This window comes from Homalodisca vitripennis, chromosome 5 (genome assembly GCF_021130785.1).
Source record: "Homalodisca vitripennis isolate AUS2020 chromosome 5, UT_GWSS_2.1, whole genome shotgun sequence".
In the NCBI taxonomy this organism is placed as follows: domain Eukaryota; kingdom Metazoa; phylum Arthropoda; class Insecta; order Hemiptera; family Cicadellidae; genus Homalodisca; species Homalodisca vitripennis.
In genome coordinates, this window is record NC_060211.1 from 74,054,730 (window position 1) to 74,081,676 (window position 26,947).

At 33.0% G+C, this 26,947-nt stretch overlaps 1 protein-coding gene across 1 annotated transcript in view; it reads left to right on the top strand.

Annotated features, from left to right (window-relative positions):
• The first annotated feature begins 12,189 nt into the window (after positions 1-12,189).
• The window catches only part of LOC124362367 (metabotropic glutamate receptor 3-like), a 48,847-nt gene continuing 34,089 nt past the window's right edge, over positions 12,190-26,947 (top strand). Inside the window, exons 1-5 of the mRNA XM_046816805.1 lie at positions 12,190-12,296; positions 20,784-20,950; positions 23,672-23,831; positions 25,513-25,664; positions 26,325-26,473. Coding sequence (XP_046672761.1) covers positions 20,786-20,950; positions 23,672-23,831; positions 25,513-25,664; positions 26,325-26,473 — 626 coding nt within the window. The 5' untranslated portion in view covers positions 12,190-12,296; positions 20,784-20,785. The remainder of the gene's footprint in view (positions 12,297-20,783; positions 20,951-23,671; positions 23,832-25,512; positions 25,665-26,324; positions 26,474-26,947) is intronic.

A 26,947-nucleotide genomic window follows, 5' to 3' on the forward strand; every position in this document is an offset into this window, starting at 1 on the left:
TTATACCACCCCCGCCCCCTCGCCTTGCAACACCCTCCCCCTCCCTTAGGGGTCACTTAGCACTGTCGTTATTCTTGCGTCCATTTATTAAATCTTGCTCGCGCCTTTATAGATCAGAAGTCCGATTATGACCGACACCCTGCTCTTCTTTAATTAACATTTTTCTGTTTCCCCTTCATACTTTATCCACGGGTGAAGTTTTGAAACGTTTTCAGGTAGTAAGTGAGAAGCGTATATTAGAACTAATTACTTTTTGGAAAAACAATTCATTACAACAGTTGTGATATCACTACAACGTGTACTCGATAGGATAATAATTGTGATTGTATAACTCGAATTGGCAAACAAATATTTTCACCTTCAGACATTTGGTGTGCTCCAGAATAGACCAAAGGCGAATCTAAAAAGAGTGCTACCCTTAATAGATAAATGTGGTGTGTGATATTAGCTAAAGTCTACTGTCCAGTACTCAATACCCTGAAAACTAATTGGCTCTAAAGGGCTTTTACATACAGTCTCACGAAGTTAGGTCCCGGAATTGAATATGCTATGCTACTTAAATTCTTTTAAAATTCTCTTCGTCAATTATTGTAAGTGGTCTGGAGAAACAGTAGTGTTTTACCCTAAGGTTTTGTCTTAGTTTTAATTCAGGCATGGCTATGTACTCATAAAAGATTAAACAATATATTGGACCAACCGCTTAGAGCGCGATCTAATAGGCAAATCTAGGGACTATCAATAAACGGCATGAAATGAAATGAAAAATGTCTTTATTGAATACAACGAAAAAGCATACTCAATTGGCGAGGTTAGGACTATTAAGTCCTCTCGTACACCTACCCATAACAACACGTTATGGTGCACGGCATCTAGTGCAACACTGACGAACTCTGTTGTCTGGTCATAGTTACTAACCCGAGTGAGACGTCTAATTTGGCTTATCTTAGGTCACGTGTTTTGCGTAGGAGAATAATCAACTGTGCAGTAAACACAACAAATTAAAAATGTGAATCTACTAGTAGACCTATAGTATTAGCCATTAGGGATTGCCGCTGAAGGGTCAGGTAGTCGCCTCGCACGTACGCACATCCACACTCACGAGCTCCAAGGGTTTTCCGGCAATGTTTTCCGTCCCGGGTTATTCAGAAACATCTGAGACTCATGAGTGTCAATAATCTGTAACAATTTCAGTATATTATACGATGTTTGATATAGGTTTTCTTGTTATGATGTTTTTTATCTATATACGAGTAATTACTTTAGGATGTCATTAGAAATAACAAGAATCTGGATTTATTAGGGTACACTAGGGCGCATTTTCCCCCTGTTAGTTACCTAATGCTAAGTCATAATCCTCTGTACTTATGTGTGTACCCAGCTACAGTCTCTATTTGCTCATACTATAGAGCTTTAATTTATTTTTGCTTTAATTATAATTAGTGAAATTTTTCACGATGTTTCTTTGTTTGTTCTCATATATCCTAAGATTTTTAAATATTTTGTGTGTGTGTGTGTGTGTGTGTGTGTGTGTGTGAGTATATATATATATATATATATATATATATATATATATATATATATATATATATATATATATATGTATGTATGTGTGTGTGTGTGTGTGTGTGTGTGTGTGTGTGGTTTGTTTTTTTTTTTTTTACTTGGATCATTATGGTATAGAAACAATGTGAATTGAGAAAGAGAACGGTCCCTTTTTAATATGTGTATAATGTTTAATATAGCCTCATTTTAGAGAGATGTATTTAAGTTAAGTATTTGTATATTTTTATGTAGTAATGTATGAATTTGCATTTCTCAACATAACTTTCTCAATGTATGGGTGCTACTGGAATTTTTAGTGTTATTGTTTACTTAATATGTATATTGAAATTTAATTTAATCACTTTCCTGAGATTCAATTTTTTTCCTAATTATTTCTTGAACAAGTCATAAAAAGAAAATCTTTTGCTATGTTTGGTCTTGTAAGAATGTAAAGAAATTGTTTTAGTTTAAGGTTTGCTCTACCATTACAGGTGTTCTTGCATAACAGAAATGTACTAATTTGTGAGAAATAAATGTATGTCTTATTTTTTTATTTAACTTTGATCATTACGAAATAGAAACAATTTTAATTTGAAAGAAAACTCCTTTTTAAGAGTTTTAATCATTAGTTTCAATAAAAATTAGACTAGGTAACAAAGTTAACGTTAAATTTTTCTAAATTCTTATAATGCTCGGAAATTAATTTTACAGTATTGCTATGAAATCAAACAAGAAAGTATAGTAGCAAACACGTTATGAAATGCTTTTAATCTGTGAACTATGAGTTTCACTCCTACAAGAAACATTGATTTAATTATTCTTATTTTAGTTTTTCTAATACCATGGGTGTTTAAACTTCTCAAGGGATCAGACCAATCCCTGAATATTGCATTTCACTAATGTGTGTGTATCGAGCAATGATAAATAAATGGGCTATATGCTTGACATAAATATAAACTGTTATTGTGTTAATGCATAGAGTTCTTAGAGAATTACATTTATTACAGGATTAGTACTATTGAATATTCAATACTGATTCAACACGGGCTTGGAATAACTATAGACAATGCATGATAGAGGGGATTCCTAAATACTTTGCATGCCAAAAATATAGTGAAATAAAAGGAATGGTTGGCATGATATTACAAAGCTAAAGAACTATTTTAATTTTCAAAATTCTGATGGATATTCCTGATTTGAAGGCACTTTTAACATAGATATTTTATACAACATTTGAAACATAGAATTCGTCCTTGGTATATATATAACTTAGAAGTATATCTATCAGAATTGCTGCATTTCCAAAAATATTGCATATATATAAAATAGAATAGCATGTTTAATTATATATATATATATATATGTGTGTGTGTGTGTGTGTGTGTGTGTGTGTGTGTGTGTGTGTGTGTGTGTGTGTGTGTGTGTGTGTGTGTGTGTGTGTGTGTGTGTGTGTGTGTGTGTGTGTGTGTGTGTGTTTTATTCTATTTTTATATGCAATATTAACAAATCTGTATATTTTCTGATTCATATATTTTTGAAAATGCAGGAATTCTGATCGATATATATATATATATATATATATATATAACTATAAATTATTTATATATAATTTTCTATTGGAAAAGTATTGAAATATTTATTCATCGCAAAAATAAAAATATTTTTATTGTATTTCATTATTTTTAACAATCATCCCGTACTTAACTTATTACTGTAAATTTAGTACTGTAAACAATTTCAGTGGGCGATAGGAAATCCAGCCGTACAGCAGTTGTCTGAGAAAGGCTAGACGAAGTTGGGGAGCAATCATAAAAAGCGGTCTCATGGGTACACTTGACAGAGGACGGTCCGCCACGTCTGTACATCACGGGGGCAGCAATAGGCCACCCGGCCTCTGTAGGACAAGGCCTAATGCCAGATCTTATTGGCCAATAAAAACGTGCCAGTGTCGGAAATTGCCGTTGGTATTCTTGTCGCCGCGACGCACCGTAAAAAACTGGCGGGCCTCGCGTAAAACAGCCAATATTGGGGCCTTACACCTGCACTAATCCGGCGTTATTGGGCTCGGGGGCCGTGACTCATCACCGACATATTGGATTACACGGAGCCTCCTCTGTTCTACGCTCTTTCACTTACCCTTAAAATGGACCTGTAGGATTTATTAGATATTCCCTAGGTCCTATTTCATTTGTTTCCGTTATTCAATGTTTACTACATTATTAAATGAGGTGTCCGATAAATGAGAGACATGAGTGTTGCTCTTTCTTCTTCTTTGCGTGTATAATATATTCGCGGGTAATAATTCACACTACTGTATGTAAAACCAGTACTTTTAATTAAAAACTTCCTTTGACTTCTGAACTAGGTACTATAATTTTGGTTGTGAATGATACCCACAAAACATTTCCTCCATTTCCCGACTGTAGTGAAACAACCTTGAATTTTTCGCCCATAAGACCAATGTTAAACCTCAAGAACTTTTTTACACCCGTAGTTTTGGTCATATCATTATGAGAGACGTGCGAAGTCATTGAAGCGCATCCAAACGTTTTTCTTGTAAAGTGTTCTTGTTTTGAGTATTTAAACGGTGATGTTCGAAAAAGTTTAGATTATTTTCTGAATAATGTTTAAAAATTTCGAATAGCTATATAGTAGTATAGCTATATATATAGGACGCTTAGTAAGTATATCTTTAAAATAAGACGTATCCCATTACTCTACTACTAAAGGTCGTAAAAGTGCAAGAGGCTTAACATTGCATCTTGTGGGAATGGCCAACAGTGTAGCCGGCTCTTTATAGCTAGAGATAGAGTATGCTCATGAGGCTCTTTATGGCTGGAGATTGAGTATGCTCATGAGGTGGTACAATTCGTAAATAATTGCGCTTGTTGAACAAAACAAATTAGACATAATCGAATAAACTGGCTCTTCTAGCTGATTACAGATTTCATGATGTGTCAAATTATTAACAACATCGAGTCCTTCCACGTACTTACAGGTGTCAACAGGATCTTTAATGCAGGAATCGTAGGTCCAGATGAAATGGATGAAAAATGCAAAATGATAAGAGTGAAGGAGTAGTGTAGGATTAAAATGGATATATATAAGAGAAAGAGAGAGAGAAAGAGAGAGAGAGAGAGAGAGAGAGAGAGAGAGAGAGAGAGAGAGAGAGAGAGAGAGAGAGAGAGAGATACACAAGTGGAGACTTGTGTACCCATCATATCCATACGGATTACGAATTACGGATTATAGTTAATGGCCGAATGAGTTATAACTTATTTAAACTTTTTCTTCCCAACTGATTGCAAAGCGTGTTTGTGTTGCTTGTATAGGTAAAACTAACTTCGAGTCATCCACCACAGACTTCCTGATGTTCTAAACCAGAATGGGGTGACATGACTACAATCGAAAGCAGGAAGTGAAGGAGTGATGAGAAAGAAATTGGTCGAGGGAGGGCTAGTATTGATGGTCAATTGAGAGGACAAACGACAAGGGCTCGGAGGGCTGATAAAGGCTATCTGAAATGATGCGACTCTGAGACAAGAGTGACCACCTGGGCCCGAATCTTCGCCATCCACTTAGACGCTGTTAGATTAAAGGTTTGGTTTATTTAGAACATAAAAATATATGTACGTTTTTCAATGAGTTGATGACATCGCTAAAATTATTTATTAAAATATCATTTGCGTAAAATTTGTAGTTTTTTCATGGACTGCTTTGTATGAAAAAGTAACATATTTGTTCTTTATACAGATTTGGAAAAGTAAATTACTAACCATTACATTTTTATTTGACATATTTTAGTCAAGTTTGAGCAAATTTGTCAAACATTAGCTATTTCTTATGCTCATTTGCGAAATGTTGTGTTTTTAGCAAGGCCATATAAATTAGTTCTTACCAATTCTAGAACAATTTTACTGTAATTTATAAGTTTTTATTGTCTGTTATATATTGAGTTATGTCTTTCTCTATTGAGATGGTTTCGAAAAATTCAGCAGAATAATTAATTTAGAATATTCACAATTGAAAGTGCAAGTAAATGAGGATTTTCATTTGTAATTTCATTTCTTTAAAATATTAACTCTACTGATAAGTCTTGTAGATTTAGGAAGTGAAATCATTAATAAAAAAGCAAAACCTATATTATTTCATAATGTTTATTTGCTTTTTGTGAAGTTATAAAATATGAACATTTTAATTTCATTAAAATGAAAGTGGTGCTAATAAAACTTTCTGTATGTTTTGGAAGTATTATTATTATTAAATAAATAAAAGCCATAAACTAGATGCTTCTTTTAATACAGTTTATTTTGCTCTTTGCCAAGTTATACACATACATATGGCATACTTTAAACTCAAGACAATTGTATGGAGAACCAATACATTATAAACATTTTTTTTAAATATCATGTTAAACACCCATATAATTACATAATTAAATAACCATTATAATGTTACAGTTTAATTTAATTCCCTGTGTCGTCTTTTAATTTAAAAAGGTGTGTCATCTGTCAATACATGGTTCATTTTATAAAAAAGAACTTATTTAGGTATTAGCTATGACATCTAATATTAATGTATGTTCCCTCTTTTTTCTGATGTTTCTCGAAAGGGTTCTGATTTCGCGCTACCGACTACGCAAACGACAGAAATAGTCGTATGATTAAAAAACAACATGATTAAAAAGCGCATATGTTAAAATAAATTGTTAACATGCTACATGAAATAATCTTGAACAATATCAAAAAACCTAATATTTAAATTTTTGTGAATTTATAAAAATAATTAGGCCATTACGAAATTTTAACGTATTACAACCGTAAAAAAGACCTATTACGATAGCGCAATGTAGGCCTACAAACCATCGCACAGAACGGGTCTTATACCACATAACATGTCTGTTTCACAATCTCACATGGATGCGAGATTTATTCTATTGTAAAATCTGTTTCCTGTAATACTGATTATAAGTTTTGTTCTGCAAATGGCTCTAACCACAAGGTAGTTTTACAATTTTCTGCCAGAGTGAGCTGTCATCGCTTGCTTGTGCTGCTGTCAGATGGACGCGATGTGTACTATTGGAGTTGTGTTGTATTGCAGAATACTTCTCTGAATTTAAACGAAGTTTCAAGATAGTTAAATTGATAACGGTGAGCTATTCAGTCTAAAGGTTTCATTTTATTAATGTAACTATAGTAAATGTGTACTATTGGAGTTGAGTTGTATTGCAGATTATTTCTTTGAATTTAAACAAAGTTTCAAGATAGTTAAATTGATAACGGTGAGCTATTCGGTCTAAAGGTTTCATTTTATTAATGTAACTATAGTAAATGTGTACTATTGGAGTTGAGTTGTATTGCAGATTATTTCTTTGAATTTAAACAAAGTTTCAAGATAGTTAAATTGATAACGGTGAGCTATTCGGTCTAAAGGTTTCATTTTATTAATGTAACTATAGTAAATGTGTACCTTTGGAGTTGAGTTGTATTGCAGATTATTTCTTTGAATTTAAACAAAGTTTCAAGATAGTTAAATTGATAACGGTGAGCTATTCGGTCTAAAGGTTTCATTTTATTAATGTAACTATAGTAAATGTGTACTATTGGAGTTGAGTTGTATTGCAGATTATTTCTTTGAATTTAAACAAAGTTTCAAGATAGTTAAATTGATAACGGTGAGCTATTCGGTCTAAAGGTTTCATTTTATTAATGTAACTATAGTAAATGTGTACTATTGGAGTTGAGTTGTATTGCAGATTATTTCTTTGAATTTAAAACAAAGTTTCAAGATAGTTAAATTGATAACGGTGAGCTATTCGGTCTAAAGGTTTCATTTTATTAATGTAACTATAGTAAATGTGTACTGTTGGAGTTGAGTTGCATTGCAGATTATTTCTTTGAATTTAAACAAAGTTTCAAGATAGTTAAATTGATAACGGTGAGCTATTCGGTCTAAAGGTTTCATTTTATTAATGTAACTATAGTAAATGTGTACTATTGGAGTTGAGTTGTATTGCAGATTATTTCTTTGAATTTAAACAAAGTTTCAAGATAGTTAAATTGATAACGGTGAGCTATTCGGTCTAAAGGTTTCATTTTATTAATGTACCTATAGTAAATGTGTACTGCTGGAGTTGTGTTGTATTGCAGAATATTTCTTTGAATTTAAACGAAGTTTCAAGATAGTTAAATTGATAACAGTGAGCTATTCAGTCTAAAGGTTTCATTTTATTAATGTACCTATAGTAAATGTGTACTGCTGGAGTTGTGTTGTATTGCAGAATATTTCTTTGAATTTAAACAAAGTTTCAAGATAGTTAAATTGATAACGGTGAGCTATTCAGTCTAAAGGTTTCATTTTATTAATGTACCTATAGTAAATGTGTACTACTGGAGTTGTGTTGTATTTCAGAATATTTCTTTGAATTTAAACAAAGTTTCAAGATAGTTAAATTGATAACGGTGAGCTATTCAGTCTAAAGGTTTCATTTTATTAATGTAACTATAGTAAATGTGTACGAAAACTAGGAGTGATTTGTATGCCATCTAATCGTATAGGGAACAGCGAAAGAAAGATGAGCATAGACATAATCTGTGTTTTCGGTTGGGCAATACTTAGATAAACGCAAAAGACAGACCGGTTTCGATAGTTGTAAGTAATTTTCAGAACATGTTCATGTAAACAATTGAAATTTCAAATTAAAAAATTGGAGTTTTAATTTATATCTTATTTGAAGAACATGTAAACTAAATTTAAAAAACTAACAATATTTTTCTTCATGATATAATAAAACATACTGTACGTACTTTTTAATCATTGGTTACTTTTCAACAGGTTTCGAATATTCCATACCTTATTATGAAAAGCAAGATGATAGATTAGAGACGAATACTTTCATGTACACACTATTGGGAGTTCCGTGCCAGAAAACTTGGTCCATTTAATAATCGAGTAATTAATATATATATATATATATATATATATATATATATATATATATATATATATATATAGATATATATATCGATGTACTTTGTTGTAATAAATTACACGGTGAGATATATGTAGGGACTATTCATGAAACTACAGTTGAGTTTAAAAAGCGTGCGTAAATGTTTGCATGCAAACGTTAACTTATTTTTATATGTATCAGTAATGTATCAGCTATTTTAAAGTAAAATCCATGATATTTTGAAATTTCGTAGATTGTTGTATTTTTTGTAGCAAAAAGACCACCATCTACTAATATTGCTCGGTTTGAAACGGTATAGTAGATAGCTTCCTCAAAGCTGTTGAAAGCAAAGGGTTTAAAAAGATTTAATGTTTTAAAACTGTAAGAATTCCAACAGTTTCTATTTTGAAATTTATGAATGTTAAAATTATGAAACTATTATAGGTATCTAGAACAGTAAATTTATTCTTTAAGATATTTACAAATAGGCATTTCGTTACAGTATTTTCGTTAGCCCACACCAGATCACTTAAACTCCGGTCTTTAGCAAAGCCACATGAGGGGCTCGAAAAGTTTAATTTCTGGCTATCTGATCATATGTCTGTCTGTCCATATATTAAAATATGTGGCCTAACTATCCCAACACATGCATAATGTTATGGTGACTTATTGGGTACTCGTTTATTATTTTAACACTAATATGAAACACAATTTATTGAATATAGATGTAAATAAATCATGTGGCAAGATATCCCGAGGAAGATTTCATACAAACAGTTAGTGAACAAATGTAAACCCCTTGTGATTTTCATGTTGAAAGGTCAAAGGGTAAGGTCTGTCTGAAGTCTGTCCGGATAGGTACCCGTCCCTGTCCGTCTTGGTAAAAAAGTCTTAGAAACGGTAGTCCGTCCGCATGTCTGACTGTCTGTCTGTGAGACAACTCATTCATTGCGTTTTGTCGCGTCTTTTGATATCCATTTACCGATTTATTAAATCTATGTATTTAAGGTTAAGATTTGGCTATATATTTGGTTAGAACCACCGTTTAATATTAGCTTTTTTTAATAAATGCTAAATAAGTTTCTTCGGCAATGGCCGCATTGCTCCACAATGATGCTTGATGTTCTTCTTCAATCATTCCAAAGTTACCTAGATACTTAGTACTTACGTAATTGAATTTTTATTACTCAAATTTCGCGATTATTTAAACATTTTGTTGAAACATAGCCAAGCCGTTTGTAATTTGTCTTGATTACTGTGTAAATTGTAATTAATGAAATACCCGTCTTCCAGTGTTTTAAACATGACGTAGAAACAACACAAATTACATTCCCGTGGTTTTACACAAACAATGCCGGAACTCGACACACAACAGTGTTGCCACCTGTAGGGAAAACTATCACTGTAAATAACCCTGCAAAGACTAAAACTCGACAAACGCCTAAACATTTTTTACCTTAACAATCCCCTCTATCACGGGCTCATTTTTCTTCCCACACCCCCTACTCGGGTGCATATAGTGAGGGAGGTTTTGATTAGTTTGTTGAGATTCTTTGTACACATATTGGTTCTTTTATAGGTTAAAATAGGCTACATATTATGCAAATTTCTTTGCATCAATGAATTTGTTCTTTTTTCAGTTATCTTTCAGGTAAAATTATTCAGAACTACGGTTTTTAAGATATGAATACAGATAGTTTTTGTTTCAGCATATTCGGTAAACCTTATAAACTGGAGGAAATTGTGTATATTATTACATAATTATATAGATTGTTTGTATAAACCTCATTGGAAAGGTCCTGATAAAAGAAGAGCTTTTTATCACTTCTGTCACTTAATGGGTCTTTACATTTTACATTAAAGACCGCCCTCACCCCTAAGTCCCATTTGGGAAATGATTTTGTAACAGTGACTAATAAGGTCACTTCTATTTCCTAGAAAGGTGTCCCGAATTCCATCCCTCCATATTTATCCACCAAAAACTAAAAAAACTGTATCCATACTTTTAACTCACACCGTTTAAAACCAGTTTATAGTCTAGAAATGTCTACGACAGTTACGTATCTCTAATGTGTCCATTAATTTTTTGTTTAATAATCCAGTAGTTGTACATAACATTTCTTTCAACTATACATAAATAATTTAATATAGCGAATCTAACTGGATATTAATTAGGCTATCAGTTAAATAACAGTCAATTATTAATGTGACCATCCTTGCTAATAATCCTGATGAATACTTAAGTTAATTTATGTCGCGTATATTGTTTATTGGAAATCGATTTATCAATCTTTTAGTGATTACCGTCCAAACAAATATACTAGTCCCTTAAAGTGTTGCAACCGATTTTGGGTTAGGAAATAATTTTGAAGTTAAATGCATAGCCTTTCAAGATATGAGCTTTCCTATAGATGGAAGGAGAAGAAATTGTTTTTATCACTCCACGTTAAATTTCAGACAAGTAGGAAATTTAGGAAGATTTGGAATCAGGACCAAATGAGAACGGTTGAAGATAAAAATGAGAAATTTTAACAAGATTTATAACCTTTAGGATTGTCATGTAGCCTACTTTATTCACGTATGACTGAAGGAAATTATATGTTTTTAATTAATTATTATGCAAAAAAAATCACATAATTTGAATTTTTGTCATAAATTAGAAATCTTTGTGCGCTGCATTGATAAAAAATTTAATTTTTCATAAATAAAAATTAAAAACAGGTTATTAATAAATTATTTTTGGTCCAAAAATTAGAGTTTTCTTAAGCTATTAAAAAAAACATTTTACTCTCTGAAGCTATATATTTCATGTATGCTACATTTCTAACTTTATCTTCACGTATTTTTATTTAGGCCTGATTACGAGATTGCATGATCTCCTATTTTAAATACCTGTAATTGCACGTCAAATGGTAAAAAAACAACTTTTTCTTCATTCAGGAAAGTTATTTCCAAGGGCAATGAATCTAACGTTCAAGATTCTCCAAACCCAAAATTGATTGCGTCACCATGACCAGTGTATAACCATTGCTGGCCGGTAAAGTTTCGAGTAAGCTTTAATAATTTATTTTTTAGACGAATCCTCTATTTAATTCATTCTTTAACCAACCAAAATCTGTACATAAAACATCGTAGATTCCTTATTCTGCGGTCCCAACATACAATATTAACCAATGATAAGTTATAAAAATAGTGAGCTTTACGTACAGTGGGGTACGTGATTAATTGTGACTGTCAGTAACTAAGTAGTTAGATTTTAAAATTAGCTTATTCAGGTTAGTTAAGTGATAATGCAGTGATAAATAAGGTGAAGATTGAGAGTCATCATTGACAATAATTACTCCATAATAACACCGGAAAACGATTAGCTCGGAAAGCGTACATTTTAAATTTAACCAATTTACCTTAGATTTCTGTGACATTTTATAAAGATCTGTAAAGATGACTTTAAAGATACAAGCAACCACAGTATTCTACATGCCACTTATCACACATAAAGAGTTTCGCTTGTATTCTTTCAAAACAGGCTGTCAGACGCGTGACACTAAAAAAGAAAGTTGCAAAAATATATATATACCGGAAATAGAAGGGATCAATAGCGGTGAGATATCAGCTGTTTACTCGAGAACACATGATTGGGTAACGTACAACGTACGGCTGTGACGCACACGGACGGAAAGGATTCTACTAACTCTCTGTCATTGTACACCGCATGATTCAGTTAGTTGTGTGACGGAGTCTTACAAGTCAGTATCAATCTTGCACATCTCTCCTATCTGCGACTACACGTTGGACACAATTCGTAAGTCACCCATCGTATTTCCTGTGTTTTAATATTCATTGTGAGTTTGTGGCATTGTACATTTTATTTTGTGCATGGTAAGTAATTAATAAATAGTTCTTAAAATAATAATTTTAATTTAATAACAATACACCACCAGATTCTAAAAATGGACATAACAATATCTTTTGTTAATAAAAATTCAATTAAAAATTAAAAAAACTTAAATTTTAACTTTAAATAAAAGGCTATTTTGAAAAGAGCCATAGTATGATGAAACCATAGTAAAATGTAATTAATTTCTAAGTTTTATTGAAATTTGGTCTTTTTGTTTTTTTTTTTTTTTTAATAACGAAATCTAGTACAACTGTTGCCATTAAATACAAAAAAGTCGGTTTTACTCAAACATCATCTTGTGTCTCGTATATAAAAAATCTGTGTATATTTTTAAACCTTTGAAAAGGAAGTTTTGAAAGGTGTTAGTTCAAATAATTGCATTAATAACTAATAATGCATTAATAATTGAAAGATGGCCAATGTAAACAATTTAAATATAACTAATATTGTTCAAACATTGCGCTCCTAAAAAATATGCATTTAAATATTATACTAAATGTCTTTCAATTCTTACAAATCATTAATTTTTTTAATCTGATATTGTTGTTACCAATTCTAGATTATTTTATTGTACATTTTAAAGTGCATAATTAACCAATAATAATTATACCTATGTGTTATAAAATGGATCCCCACCATGGATAGCTGTGCCTGTGTATGGATGGATGTTTATATCCCCATTTAAACGTTTAAGACTGTTGAACTAGTCGGAAATTAATACTGACACGATTCTAGTGACATTTAGATACTTCGAAAGCTTAAGGGATAAATAAAAATGCGAACTTTCCAAGTGTAAGCATAGGGATGTCAAGGGAAAGGGAGAAAATTTTGAATCACCCAAAATTTTGAACTGAAAATGTTCAAACTATCCAAGTTTGACCTAGATAACGATTCCTCCAATTGCCTTATATTCGTATTTTCATAGGTGCATTATAAAAATAATTACACTCAACCAAATTAGCCTTGGTGTTTATTATGCTCTGTGTACTTAAGCTGGTCTCCAAACACCAACTATCCGTGCACCCAAAAAGCTAAATTTCAGGCCTTAACTCGCGCTCTGAAACACGTAAGTAGATCCCGTATCAAGTGATGGTGCACCTCGAAAAGACGCAATCACTTGACCAAGGATAATATGCTGCTGTTGCATTACCAATTTACTTCTTGGACATAGATTCAATAACTGTTTTCCTTACATGTGGGCATTTCGTGGCGTACGCACTACTCATCACAGGCATACACAAATGTCAATAACGCGAAGGGCGTCGCCTCTTTCACAGACTACATCAAGGTCACGTCACGTCATGCACCAACCCCTCCTGTGTTGCATTTAAGTACAATACTAAAACATTAAATCTCATTTGACTTACGTTTTGAGGTCAAGTTTTAAGTTGAGCAGCCAAAACCTTTTTTAATTACATGCATTATTTACATGTGTAGTTAGATAGTAATGCTATAGTTTAACACGTTCATTGCGGCATACGCCATAGTGCGCGAATTCCAAAATCATGTTCAAAGTATACAGTGTGTCCATTCCTTGAACTATACCCGCCTAGAACAATATTATATGGGTAATTCGGTACAGAGCCACAATGGAGGTGTTCAATATATTATTATTTATTGCCCAACCGTTCAAAAGCTTTGGAATTTTAATATGTCAATTTATTCGTCCACGGATATCAAATGCTTATTTTAATACTTAACCGTTGCCATAATGCATATCATAAGACTTCTATGAATCAGCACAAAACAGTCCTGAGTATTGAAACATTTATGGTTATATGAGTTTTCGATATCAAGTAAATTTCTTCATATCTATTTAATGTAAATTACTGTAATTTGATAAACACGGTATTATTTTAATACTCTTAATAGGCGCTGTAGTCAGTGTAATGTACTGAAAACATTTACAATTAACAGCAAATGCATACTCGAGTGTTACAAGGTTAGGTTAGTAGTTGGTTCAGCTAGTCGCAGTATCATTTATTTTTAAAGTAATACTCTATCTCAAAATTAAATAAACAAACAAAAACTTATATGCTGTATTTGCGTTAATTTTAAGTGGTGACTTTTGAAGCAAAATTTAAATTATACTAATTTATACCGGTAAATTTGTTTCGTTCAGTTAGGTGATATCATAGCTTTAAAAACCAGGTAATTGTTGAAAAAAATTATTTAATCAAACAATATTTAGTTTGTTATTGATTTTTATTCATTCATAATAATTTGATAAATTAGTCGATCACACCTCTTCATGATTCTACAGCCGTGACACAAGATCTGATCTATTGGCATGACAAGAAGTAGAGGATGTGTAGGGGGTGAAGAGGAGGGGAGGGGTTAACGAAGGACATCGATCTGGTGATGATCTCTCTGCAGGGTTTCTGTTATCAACTGTCTCCTTGTTTACTGGCAGCTTACACAGCCAAAGCCGCAGCTTCCATTACTAGAGATTAGCCAGCTGATTGTCTCGCTCAGCTGATCGCAGGTGCAGCGGAGTTGTTTGAGATGACCCTCTTCCCCCTTCCCACCTTTACCGCACCACACCCTGCCACACATGATGCACCTCACCACAAAGTGGGCTTGGACCTGAGCTGCTTGACTAGGTCGGCTTCAAAGAAATTAGATCAGCGCTGTGCTTGGCCTGTTGTATCGGATTTCCATGCAAACATTATTTTAAATTAAGAAACCCATTTCCTTCGAATATATTTGCCATTGTTTTACATTGATTTACAGAAAACGTTTTAATTCCAAACACGTTTATTTTATCTGTCAAAATAAATTACAACCAGTAATATTTTACTTGCTTCATAAAATAGTTTTTTAATACTTCTTTAACAGGGAATTAAGGATGGGTTAATCTAATAAAGTTTATTTTCTGTTCTCTTTGTCTTTAGAATTTGAAATTTCCGAAAATATTATCAACGAGGTAAGGTAATTTTGCATAATGTTCATATTAGGTTCTGAACAAATAGCACTAAATCAGTAGTTCTTTAGTCACAAAATGGTTAATTGGGCATTATAAAAACTGCAAAATATGAATTCCAGATATTTCTGAATTGAATGATCTGTACATAAATGTTTTCTTCTATCGACTACACAAAGCATTTGCTAAGAAAGATAAGAGTACAGTATTGTATTGTTTATATTTTTTAACTGAAGACCTTTTACTAATTGCAAGGTGGTTCGGTACACCAAACCACGCGTGGCGTAAGTCTTCGCTGTGGTTGTATGAAAAACTTCATGCTATAGCTAGCTGTAGTAGTTGCCAAGTCATATGTTAAAATGTCATATTATTCTACTGAGTTTGTTTATTAATTTATTTAATATGTGATTTTCTCGTTTCCATCTTTGCTATTCATAAGTCCCATGTAAATGTGTTCACTAACGCTCATCCAAATCCGATGGAATAACATGCACCATTATCGAACTCGATGTTACCTATATAGATATAAAACATTATACAAAAGTCAATTTTGTAATGCCAATTCGTTTTGAGGTATCGTACGGAGAGACAGGCAGACAGGTCAAATTTAAATTTGACAGAAATGAAATTCTTCAGCTCCTTAAGTGATATGATAAGCTAATGATATGCTGAGCCTATATGTATATGTATATTAAGATTTTCAAGACTGCTTTTTTCCGACAGATTTCTTGCAAATTGATTATTGCCAGAAGACCAGAGAGAGTGTGGTGTTAACCTCTGATCAGATCAAATTGATGTGACCTTGGGTCAATGATAGTCGCATCACCTCCACCCATCGCTACTTTACTTCACAGTGGCACTTTTTAGCATGCAAAAGCAGAATATTCTGTACCTCCTTACTTTTTAATCGATCCTTCCTATCCAAGGGAAAGAAACGCATGTCTTCGATCAACCAGGCAATGTGGCATATAGTAGCGTACTTCCAAAAGGAAATGGATGCTCTCACTAGGTCAACACTTTAGAGTTCCGAGTCGAATTTTTTTTACTTTATATCGGAAAGTGGTCTATTATCACATGCAAATATATATGGGTAAAAGCATGTCTATAAATTAATGTTCCTTGTAATCGAATTAACTTATTAAACTTGTCTTGTATTCAACAGAACAAGGTACAGAGCACTGTCCACTCTCGAAAGGAAGATCGAAAGTTTTATTATTTCTTCGTAAAATATGTAGGAAAAGTGAATATAACCTGTATTTATAATTATGTATAGTATTAATAATTAGTAATTAAACATTATGATAGTTAAGATTTTATTATCCAAAATGAAGTAAATTCAAAGGTTCCTAGTTTTGAAAAACCTAGTTTTGATATTTATTTTCTGGAGAAATACGTCAAAGGCTTTTAGGTACGGTGGCCATGATGATGACCTCTACGCATGATGCACTGTATGTATCCTTTACCGAGACGTTTGAGCGTAGCCTATATGCATGTTTATGCTGCCCAATTTTCATTGTTTATAAATTGTCTTACTTACGTATGAAAGATGTGTATTTTGATCCCCAAGTTGAGTTTATTATTCATAATCTGTCTTCGAAGTCTTTGACTGTTTATGACGAGTTTCGGATGATAAACCAGTGATTGTGGTCGGTTTCCTAAGATTCCACAAGTTTCACAGATATTAAGCACAGAAATGAGCGGGAAATTACTTATTCGGTGCTTGTGTAATATGTGCCTTGTCTCATGTCCCAGGTGTTCCTATTCTAGGTCACTACGAAGAGTCGGTTACGTTATTGTAACGTCACAGTACTTTATATATATATATATATATATATATATATATATATATATATATATATTAGAGTGATAACCACTTAAAATTAACGCAAATACAGCATATAAGTTTTTGTTTGTTTATTTATTTTTTGAGATAGAGTATTACTTTAAAAATAAATGTTACTGCGACTAGCTGAACCAACTACTAACCTAACCTTGTAACACTCGAGTATGCATAATTATAAAATAGTGATAATTTTATATGAATAAAATTACATACAAAGATATTAAGAAACAGGCGTGTTACATACCTATCTTAAGTTGGGCTTGAACTTGTTAAAACCTTAGCACTGCCGGATGGTGATTGGTAACAGGACCTTGTCCACTCATATCCATTCTCCTTCTTCTTCTGCTAAGAATGCTAGTTGGGCACCACAATTCCAAGCTGCCTTGATTAGGAAATGGTTGAGTATCTATTCTATAACACCAAAGCATCAGCTAATAACGTTTTTCATTGTCACATTTTTTGTAGTTCTTGTTGTTGAATTGTGTCTTGCTGTTTCTAGTAGCAGACTGTTTAGCATCTCAGATTATCACAATAGGTACCAGAATCGAATATCGTCAGAGTACGGCATTTTGCACGCTAATTAATAACGATATGAGCCTAGCCTGAAGTAATGCGATGATGCTCCGAGATAGAGCCGGCATAAGTACATTCACACATAACATGAACTAATGTGACTTATCCGCATTGCTATGTGTGTTCCTACTTTTATGTAATACAGTGTGTCCTCAAATTCGTGTCACACTTTTAAATAACGTATTTACAAAAGTAAATACTGCGCAAGAATTATATTAAAATAGGATTAAAGGGTACTTTAAACAGTTTATCTGAGCTCGACATGAGTACGATGAATCGCCCTGTAGACGTCCGAGCGAACTTTGATCTCCCCCATACCCTGATCAAGATTTCTGGGATAACTGTTTCTGGGATATGTCGTATGAATATCTTCATGACAAAATTAACTTTTTACACAGCTCCATAATTAGATATCTAAAGGGATAAGGTCAAGTGAGCGTTATAGGTAAGCCTACCGTCCACCTTGACCCATCTAACCTTCAAGAAATTTCTCGTTCAAAAATTATAGTTTTGCTATAGTGGAGAGGTGTTACATCGTGTTGAAAATCACATTTCCGTAAATATGCAATATGAGCTGACTGGTAATAGTAATCACTAACCAACTTATCATCTTATTTCTTTGTGATGATTGTACTCCTAATCTATTAATATAGGGAGATTTTCTGATTGGCTGATTCGTAAAGTAGACCCCCTGAATGATAGATATATGAAATTTGTGCCTAAAGGCGCACTAAGGAAGAATCTTTCTCTACAGGTTCAGGGCTCCATCCCACTGGCCTTCCCAAAGTTGCGGAATTTCCTGTAAGAAATACATTGCAGCAAACACGTGTTATTAATAAAAACCTATTAAATGTAATCAACTGTTCAGTATAAATATTATGATATTACAACACTATCATAATTATGTTTTATTATTGTAATTGCCATTTTTAATTTGTTTACATTCATAGACTTTAAAGCATAGAGTAAGCTGGAAAGTAACAGCACTTCTTATTTCTATATCTTCTGTAATAATATTGTTGTTTAACCAGATAATAACATCGAAAGTTTTTAGTACAAATGTACTTTTAATTGTAAAGACGAGCAAATATTAAGTATGCAATACTTGATTAGTATTATAATGCAGATATCAAAGATAAAGTAACTATTTAACTTTTACCACACATTTAAAGACTGTTATACAAATCCACCTTAGTTGTTTTTTGGCAGACGTACGCTTCCCACTCCTGTGTATGTATTGTTTTTATGGGGACAATAAGGCAAACTCAGCTATGGCACTAGACATATTTCAGACCGGAAGTAAATCACAATTTCTATATACTTTTTGAGCATGTGTCTGACGAAGTAGCCGTGCTATCGAATGGCCTCACAAACATAAAAGTTTTTAAATATTGGTTTATGTTTTTGAATGTAAATAAGTGAAACTAGAAATGTCAGAAATGAATTATTCCCAAAGAAATATGACTTGAGTGCTGTAAGTATATGAATTATGACCAAGAGAGCGTTTAGAGTAAAAATTTTACTATTTAATAATTTTTTCTGGATAACATATATTTTTAAACTATGTTATAAGCTACTTAAGAACATGATAACAGTAAAAGAAGATCAGTACGTTTTCTTAGACTGACAAAATTTTAGGATGACGCGATTTTTTTACTCTTCAATGATCAGATATATGACACCAATTGACTAACATTCCGAAGAAGATATCTTTACTATGTCATTGGTTTCACCAATGTCGGACTGCGAGCTCGCTTCGCTCTCGCTGAAGGTGACCTCTCTCTTATCGTGACGCAGCTGTGCGACAACGCCAGGGTACCATTAGCTCTTGTACGACATCGTCCCACACATTAACAAGTCTGCTACACTCGTCATTACCCTTCGTATTTTCGGCTACATTCGGAAAGCATCCGGCTGTACAGCCTTACTTCGTCGTGCCATCTCAAAGACCGATTCTGTGTTTAAGGTCAGATTTGCCGTTTAGCGTCGTGCCTAGAAAGGTGGCTACACACGTGCAAGGTGATTTAAATCCGCCCTCTAAAGGTATCAGGCTTAAAATAGTATTAGCTTTTTAGTTTTAAACATACACATAAATCTACTACGTTTTAGGATCTCTTTTCACTGTCCACAAGTTAAGGTTAAAAAGCTCCTCTATTCAACTCTGAGTGGTTTATATATTATAATGGTTAGTAAAGTTAGAACTGAAAGACCGGGGTCCAATTTTTTATAACTTTGTAAAAGGCTCATAGCCTGTCTAAGCATAAATAATGTTTAAAAAACCTGCTTTGTATACTTGCCTTATTCATTGTTGAACAATGAGCTACAATAATAAATCTGTTCAAATTTCATGACTATCTGGAACACATAATCTAATGTTAAACTTAAACAGTTTTGAGTTATTAGAAATATTGCAAAGTAAGAGAAACATTCTGAGGAAGTCAATTAAGAGAGCGAGAATCACTACACGGTACTATTTCAGCTAATACTTTTGGACCCCAGATTTCAGGTGTTAAAAAACGGAATTTCTTCTAACCTAATCCCCCACGTTAATTTAAAATATATATATATATATATATATTTGATATATTTTTAATTATATCATATATATATATTAATATATATAATGTAGAAAACATAAGCAATAGAATGAGTATGTCGATTATGTAAAAACTTTGAGGAAACGTAATAATCTCTCACATCCATGCGTTACTATTCTCTCTCCCTAAGAAGTTCAGTAAATTCATACTCAACACTGCTTAAACTTGAGAGTAATCGTTTTCTGATAGTACCTAAATGTTAAAATAACAAAATCGTTTAAAAAATATCTTTTCACGCCACATGTTGAAATGTACACAATCTGGCCAATGCCGTTGCCGTCTTTCTAAACCCTTTCAAATTCGGTCTGGCCCGAAATGTTTTCAAACCATCAGAAACTCACCGGCCCGCGCATATCGGATGGCTGATGGAAGGACAGGCCTGTCAGTGTGATGGGTCCCAGACGATGATGTGGAAGCGGTATTTTTGGCTCCAGCTGATCTCTCTCGCTGTCCAGAGATGTGCCGGCTGGCTGGAGCTGTTACTGTCGTGGTGGTCTCGTTGCTGCAGACCCCTCACTGCCTGGCCAGACCCTACCTCAATGTCTCCGGGGAGATCATGCTCGGGGGACTCTTCCCCGTCCATGCTAACGGCAAGGGAGTCACGGAATGTGGAGGAGTCCAGGTAACCAGCTTTGATGCTGTTTCATATATTCTTACTTAATTTGAAATACTTATCCAATATGATGTGTTATTGTACTTTTTGCCTCGGCTATAACACTAGAGATACAGTAACATTCTTCTTGACGTTATTTAAAAAGAATTTTGTTCTGTTTCACATTTTATATAGATTGTGCATACAAAATAAGCCTATTGCAATTGTCCTCTTGGTAGCACTTAAAACAAATTTCTTCATAACCACCAAACATGACCCCCAAAATCCAAAACCAGCCCCGTTCAATATGTTTTATACAGGGTACTTCAGGCTACCCGGCCGCAATCTCATGTGGTTGAACCGCTTGACTTAGAGCGATGCAATAAACTATAACCCTAATAAATCTCATACGGTGAACGTCGAAACATTGTTTTGTCACATTTAAAATGCAGGGTGTACCGGAAAATGAAGTGTCACAGGTTCGAATATCGAAAATTTCAAATATCAAGATATTTCATGTGGCTCATAATTTTAAAGATCCTTTACACGTTGAAAACTTTGGTAAACAAATTTTGATAATATCTAAATTTTTGTCCAAATGACAGGAAGTTTTTGAAAATGTTTAAAGCTTTTTTACTATGGTGCTTATGTATTTAAATTTGTGAGTGTTAATTTACTAGTTTGGAAAAAAGGACAAGATAAACTTTCGAACTTTATGTTGTTTAACCGTATTTGCAAGTTTTTCTTACAGCACACAAATTTTCAAATTAAAACATCTTTGCAGCCACGTGCCCATAAACATGAGAGCATAGACAAATCATGTGACGGATAAAATTAAAGGCCATAAAAAATAAACGTTTAGATTTTAAACTTAATTTCTATCTCTTCTAGTTTACAAGTTATTTTTTTAGAAACGTAATGTACTAAAAAATGTAATATATTTTTTATTTGTTTTGTTTGTTTAACATAATAACGAAGATTTTATTGAGCATCATTATAAATGCAAGTGTGAAGTTTAACCTTTTCATTTTGTACTTTTCGTCCACTTGTGATACCACATGCATTTAGGATGAAATTAATTTCACGAATGCTAAAGCTTTTGATATTCGTATGGTCTTAGGAGAATGTTTTCAGAACTGTTACAGGTGCAGATTGTACGCAGAGAGATATCCCGGGCGCGAGCGTTCCACACGGAAAACATTGCAAGTTACGGTCATCAGAATTGAAAAAAATAGAAAATAATATTTATGTTAAGACAAACATCAAAGCAACTGACAATAATAAGCTACAGGTTGGCAATGACAATACAATTATTCGGTACATTAAAAAACATATGCTATCGTAAAATATTGTTGTTGATCAGCTGTTGTATGGTTTTTGTACAAAGACAATTAAAAACGCTGTAATAGATTTCGTGTGAATAGCAACCTACCCATCCGACTATAAGACTTCTGAGCCTATCATAGAGTAGTGATTTTATATCAATTGTATTATATAGTGCATTATGAGGTTATCATACAAAATATCACTAAATTTGATTCATTATTATTTTTATTTGCTAATAAAAATGCTTGAATCGTATAAAAATACAGTTTTTTCATACAACTTGTATACTAGAAGAGATAGAAATAAAGTTTAAATTAAAAAAGTGTCTCTTTTGTAATAACTTTTAGTTCGATGTTTCAAATTACTATACTCTCGTTTAAATATTTTTGAGCACGGGGCTGCAAAAATATTCAACTTTTAACATTATAGTGCTGAACTTGCAAATACGGTCAAAAGACGTACTGTTCAATTACTTATCTGGTGGTTTTTTACGAAATTCTCAAATGTAAATACAAAAGTACCACAGTAAAAAAATAAAAACAAAAAACTAAATAAATATATCTGCCATTTGGACAAGACTTTTACCTGTGAATAAATATGGGTATTTAGTTAATTGTGTATTCATAACTATCAATTCAATTAGGCCCTAGATGTTTCTTAACCAAAACCGCATATGAAATGTACATGTGCGGCGAAATAACAGTACTATAGTAGATAATTTAAGACCTAATCTATATAAATGTAAAAACATATATGTCACATAATTAATTATGTATAATAAAATAATAATTTAGTATCGTACTTTTGGTTATTTAATTACAACTATGTTTTATTATAAACATAATTGTAAATACCATATAGATCTGTAAAAATAATAAACTTATACAGCAATATACGTCTAGCTCTGTTTATTTTCTCATTGGTTGATATATCTTGCATGAGTGAAGCGTATGAATTGTTATATTAGTTAGAGTCCAATTGAGGTGTTTACAGATATTATCGCCATTCATACAAAATTACAGCGAGTAAAAGTATTTGGTAGTTAATGTTATACATAGTAGACTTGGTCATACCTTCGTGCTCTTTTTAAGTAGGTGATGATACAATGTAAAAGGGGCGTTTTTCTTCGGTGTAGTTTCTGGACAATTAATTCCTGTTTCACATTTCTGAAACAGAAATTAATTGACTCCACTCCCAACGATCCTGCATTTTTAACATATACTATTTAGAAACAGTTTCCTCTCCTCTTGAAATGTTGATAATTTATTAACCCTCCTCCCATACTTAAATCCTGTATACGTTGCTGGCACAACTTGTACTGTATTTGTTACGAAGTAGATATCAGAATAGTTAAGTTTGCAGCCAACAAGAGGTTTCACCTAACTTTCTTACATATAATACATCCTGTTCGCAATTGTTTACAAGGTAGAGGACGGCATGCTGATGCTGGAGGCTATGCTGTTCATTGTTAATGAAATCAATGAGAGGACAGATCTGCTTCCAGACATCAAGCTTGGAGTGATAGCATACGACACATGTGACAGTCCGGCATACGCCCTGGAACAGTCTTTGGATTTTATCAAAGGTATTCAATTTATAGCTTTCTAAACGCAAAATGATATACAGTAATGCGTTTTCAACAGAGAACGCTTTATAGCGTTCTTCCTTAGACTGAAAATAAATATAATCCTTTTAACTTTTTTAATACATAATACAGTATGAAAACATGGAACGTTATGACATTCTAAAAGCATTTACGTGTGTTATTTTAAATTAAATGTTACATTCACTTTGCGACAAACTCCTAAATGATTGATTGGATGTTGATGTTCACCTATGGGTTTTAATTATTGATTTCTTGCTAATACCTAACACTGATTCTGTAATATTGGCGATTAGCAGTTGGTGAGTGTTTTTGGTCAGTTAACGCTTAATTTATTGTCAATAACTTAATCTGTCTCAAAATATCTGTAGATGAATATTTTTCAGATAAGTGCCATTATGGATGTTCTTTGCTCAACTGTGTGGCACATAAATCAGGAGTATGATCGTTTAAAACAGTACCCTAAGAATTCCCAAGTAGTTTTCAAATCCTAATTTTATTAGTTACGTCTTATATTAGTAGATAAAAAGATACAAACTAGCACAGACTATATAAATAAATCATTACTTTAATCTGAACAAGTTTGGAAGTTTTCAGACTGATTGCAAAACACTTTTAGCAGCAATCTAGTGAACAGGATTATACACATCAAAAGCATTTCCTTTCATTTAATCTTACTATATCTTAGGTTTTTTTTACCTAAAAAAGAGGAACTACTTAAGATTAGGCTAATTCAGCTTCAATGGTATCCTACGTGAAAAGTCCTGTCCAAGTGTTCAATCTGTTGTCTCTGTCTTCTTCTCAACCTCAACGTATGCGAAGCTAAACATTCTGAAAGAATTAACGATTTATCAACAAAATTCTAAATGGCATCAAGGTTTATTTTCCGTATATTAAATGCAGCTGTCTATCTCTTTACCCTGACCATTATGCTGTAACTACATGCATTATAAATAGACAGTTATTGCACGGCAGTTTACCACATTCAACGCGGCTGACTCTTGCGGTCTAGTATCAGATTAAGAGATGTTACAGTCTCACCCAGTATAAACCAGTAGTGAAGGTGGTAACACCTTTTCTTAACTAGCACCATTATTTCTTGTACGACACAAGAATTTAATCTCCCCATATACAAATCTGGAGGTTATGTCAATATATTGAACTACCGGTCAATAGTAATTAGTTCATCACATTCAAATCTATTCGAGCACCTAGTGCAGAAGGGACTAAACCTTGTTGTAGGAAAGAATAATATTATTAGTCAGCATAAATATAAGAATACCAGGCACACTACAACCAAATAGCATATAACACGATACTCTTCAAAATCATCAATGTAATTGGACTGTTTTGAGTTTTAAGAAAAAATTTTTTGTCACCTCGTCAATTTAAATTGAAATAGACGTTTGGAAACGCAATAATTTTTCCATGTAATGGTACGACAGTTTGATTCATCGTCTATGTAATTGTGAAATTACACATAGAGTGAAGTCGAGCACCTACCCAATTCAAAAAGAAAGTTGTATAGCCGTTAGCCTTACATTTAAGATGATACTAATGAGTTGTTAGTCTCACTCGTTTTTCCTTTGTTTATATAACCCTTTAAATTAAGAGCAATTAATTAAAAATCTGTTTCTGACAGGAAGAGTATGATTTGTTTAAGGATTTATTGCCCACTACAATGGTAACAAGCTTCACACCGATCACCCTAAGGAGTTCGTGTGCAGAGATGGAGAACCACCGGAGTACCGAGGTGGTAACTTTGACAAAGTTGCAGCACTTATAGGGGAGCAGTCCAGTGCTGTTACTATGCAGGTATTACATACATCTTGGCATCTTGGGAATCCCTCTAATATATTTTACCTATCGTAGAAAGAGAGAATAAAATGTATTCATGTGTTAAATTCAACTGCTCAGTAGTAAAAGTAAATACAAAATTGTTCTTTTGATATTCCTCCATTGTTCCAATTTTAAATTTGGTTTTAATGGTATTTTGGAAGATAAACTAGCATAATTAATTGGAAAATTATTTTAAAATATGTTAGTTAATAATTTAAAATACATTAACATTTGTATTCTTGCATAACTCTTTCCTTTGAGGCCATCGTTCTTTATTTAGAGTCTGAAGTATTTTAGTACTCCATGGGATGAATTAAGCAATTATGTACTCATCTGGAAGCTCTCAGAATAGATATATCCTGCCCTCACATAAATGTATAATATTTTTCATATACCAAGCTCTTAACACCCTCCTCTGGTGCTACTTACATTCCTCTTTATAATGATTTCTGGGTCGTTGAAAGAAAGTTATTGGCATACACATGGTAAAGCTAACAGTAAACTTTCTCTGTAATATTGACCAAATACACAGCCATAGTTGAAAAGCTGCTAGTTTGTCGGTTCTGACTGGAGAAGAATGAACTATGCAGACTAGTAATAAATATTTGCTTTAGTAATTCGCTTGTGTGTATACAGATCGCGACAATGCTGAGACTGTTCGGCACTCCTATTGTCAGCTACCTGGCCACTTCCCCGGCCCTCAGCAACAAGGACAAGTTCCCCACGTTCTTCCGCACCGTTCCCAGCGACATCAATCAGGCCAACGCGATGTTGGCACTCATCAGGTACAGTCAACCAGACCAAAGTCATATCGGCACTTGTCAGGTACAATTAATGTGAACAAAATGACGTTTATACTTAACAGGTACAATGAACCAGATCAAAATCATATTTGTACTTGTTATGTACACTCAAGAAATCAATTCAATTTTGGCACTTTTCATGTGCAATCAACAAGACAAAAACGATGTCTACATTTATTAAGTACAATCAACCAGACCACTGCAATTTGGCAATACTCAAGTATACAATCAACCAGACGAGTACAGTGTTGTTAGTTGTCAGGTTTCAACTCATCTAATACAACGATCCTAAAAAAATCGCGTGTTTAACTGATAAAAGTTGTGGGGCTGTAGGTGATGCTTGTGTATTTCTCGTCCACCATCAGTGTAGCCCTATCCGTTATTAGAAATTTAATTGAATATTAATTAAATTTATACACAGATAGATTTTGTAATAATACTGTACATACGGAATGG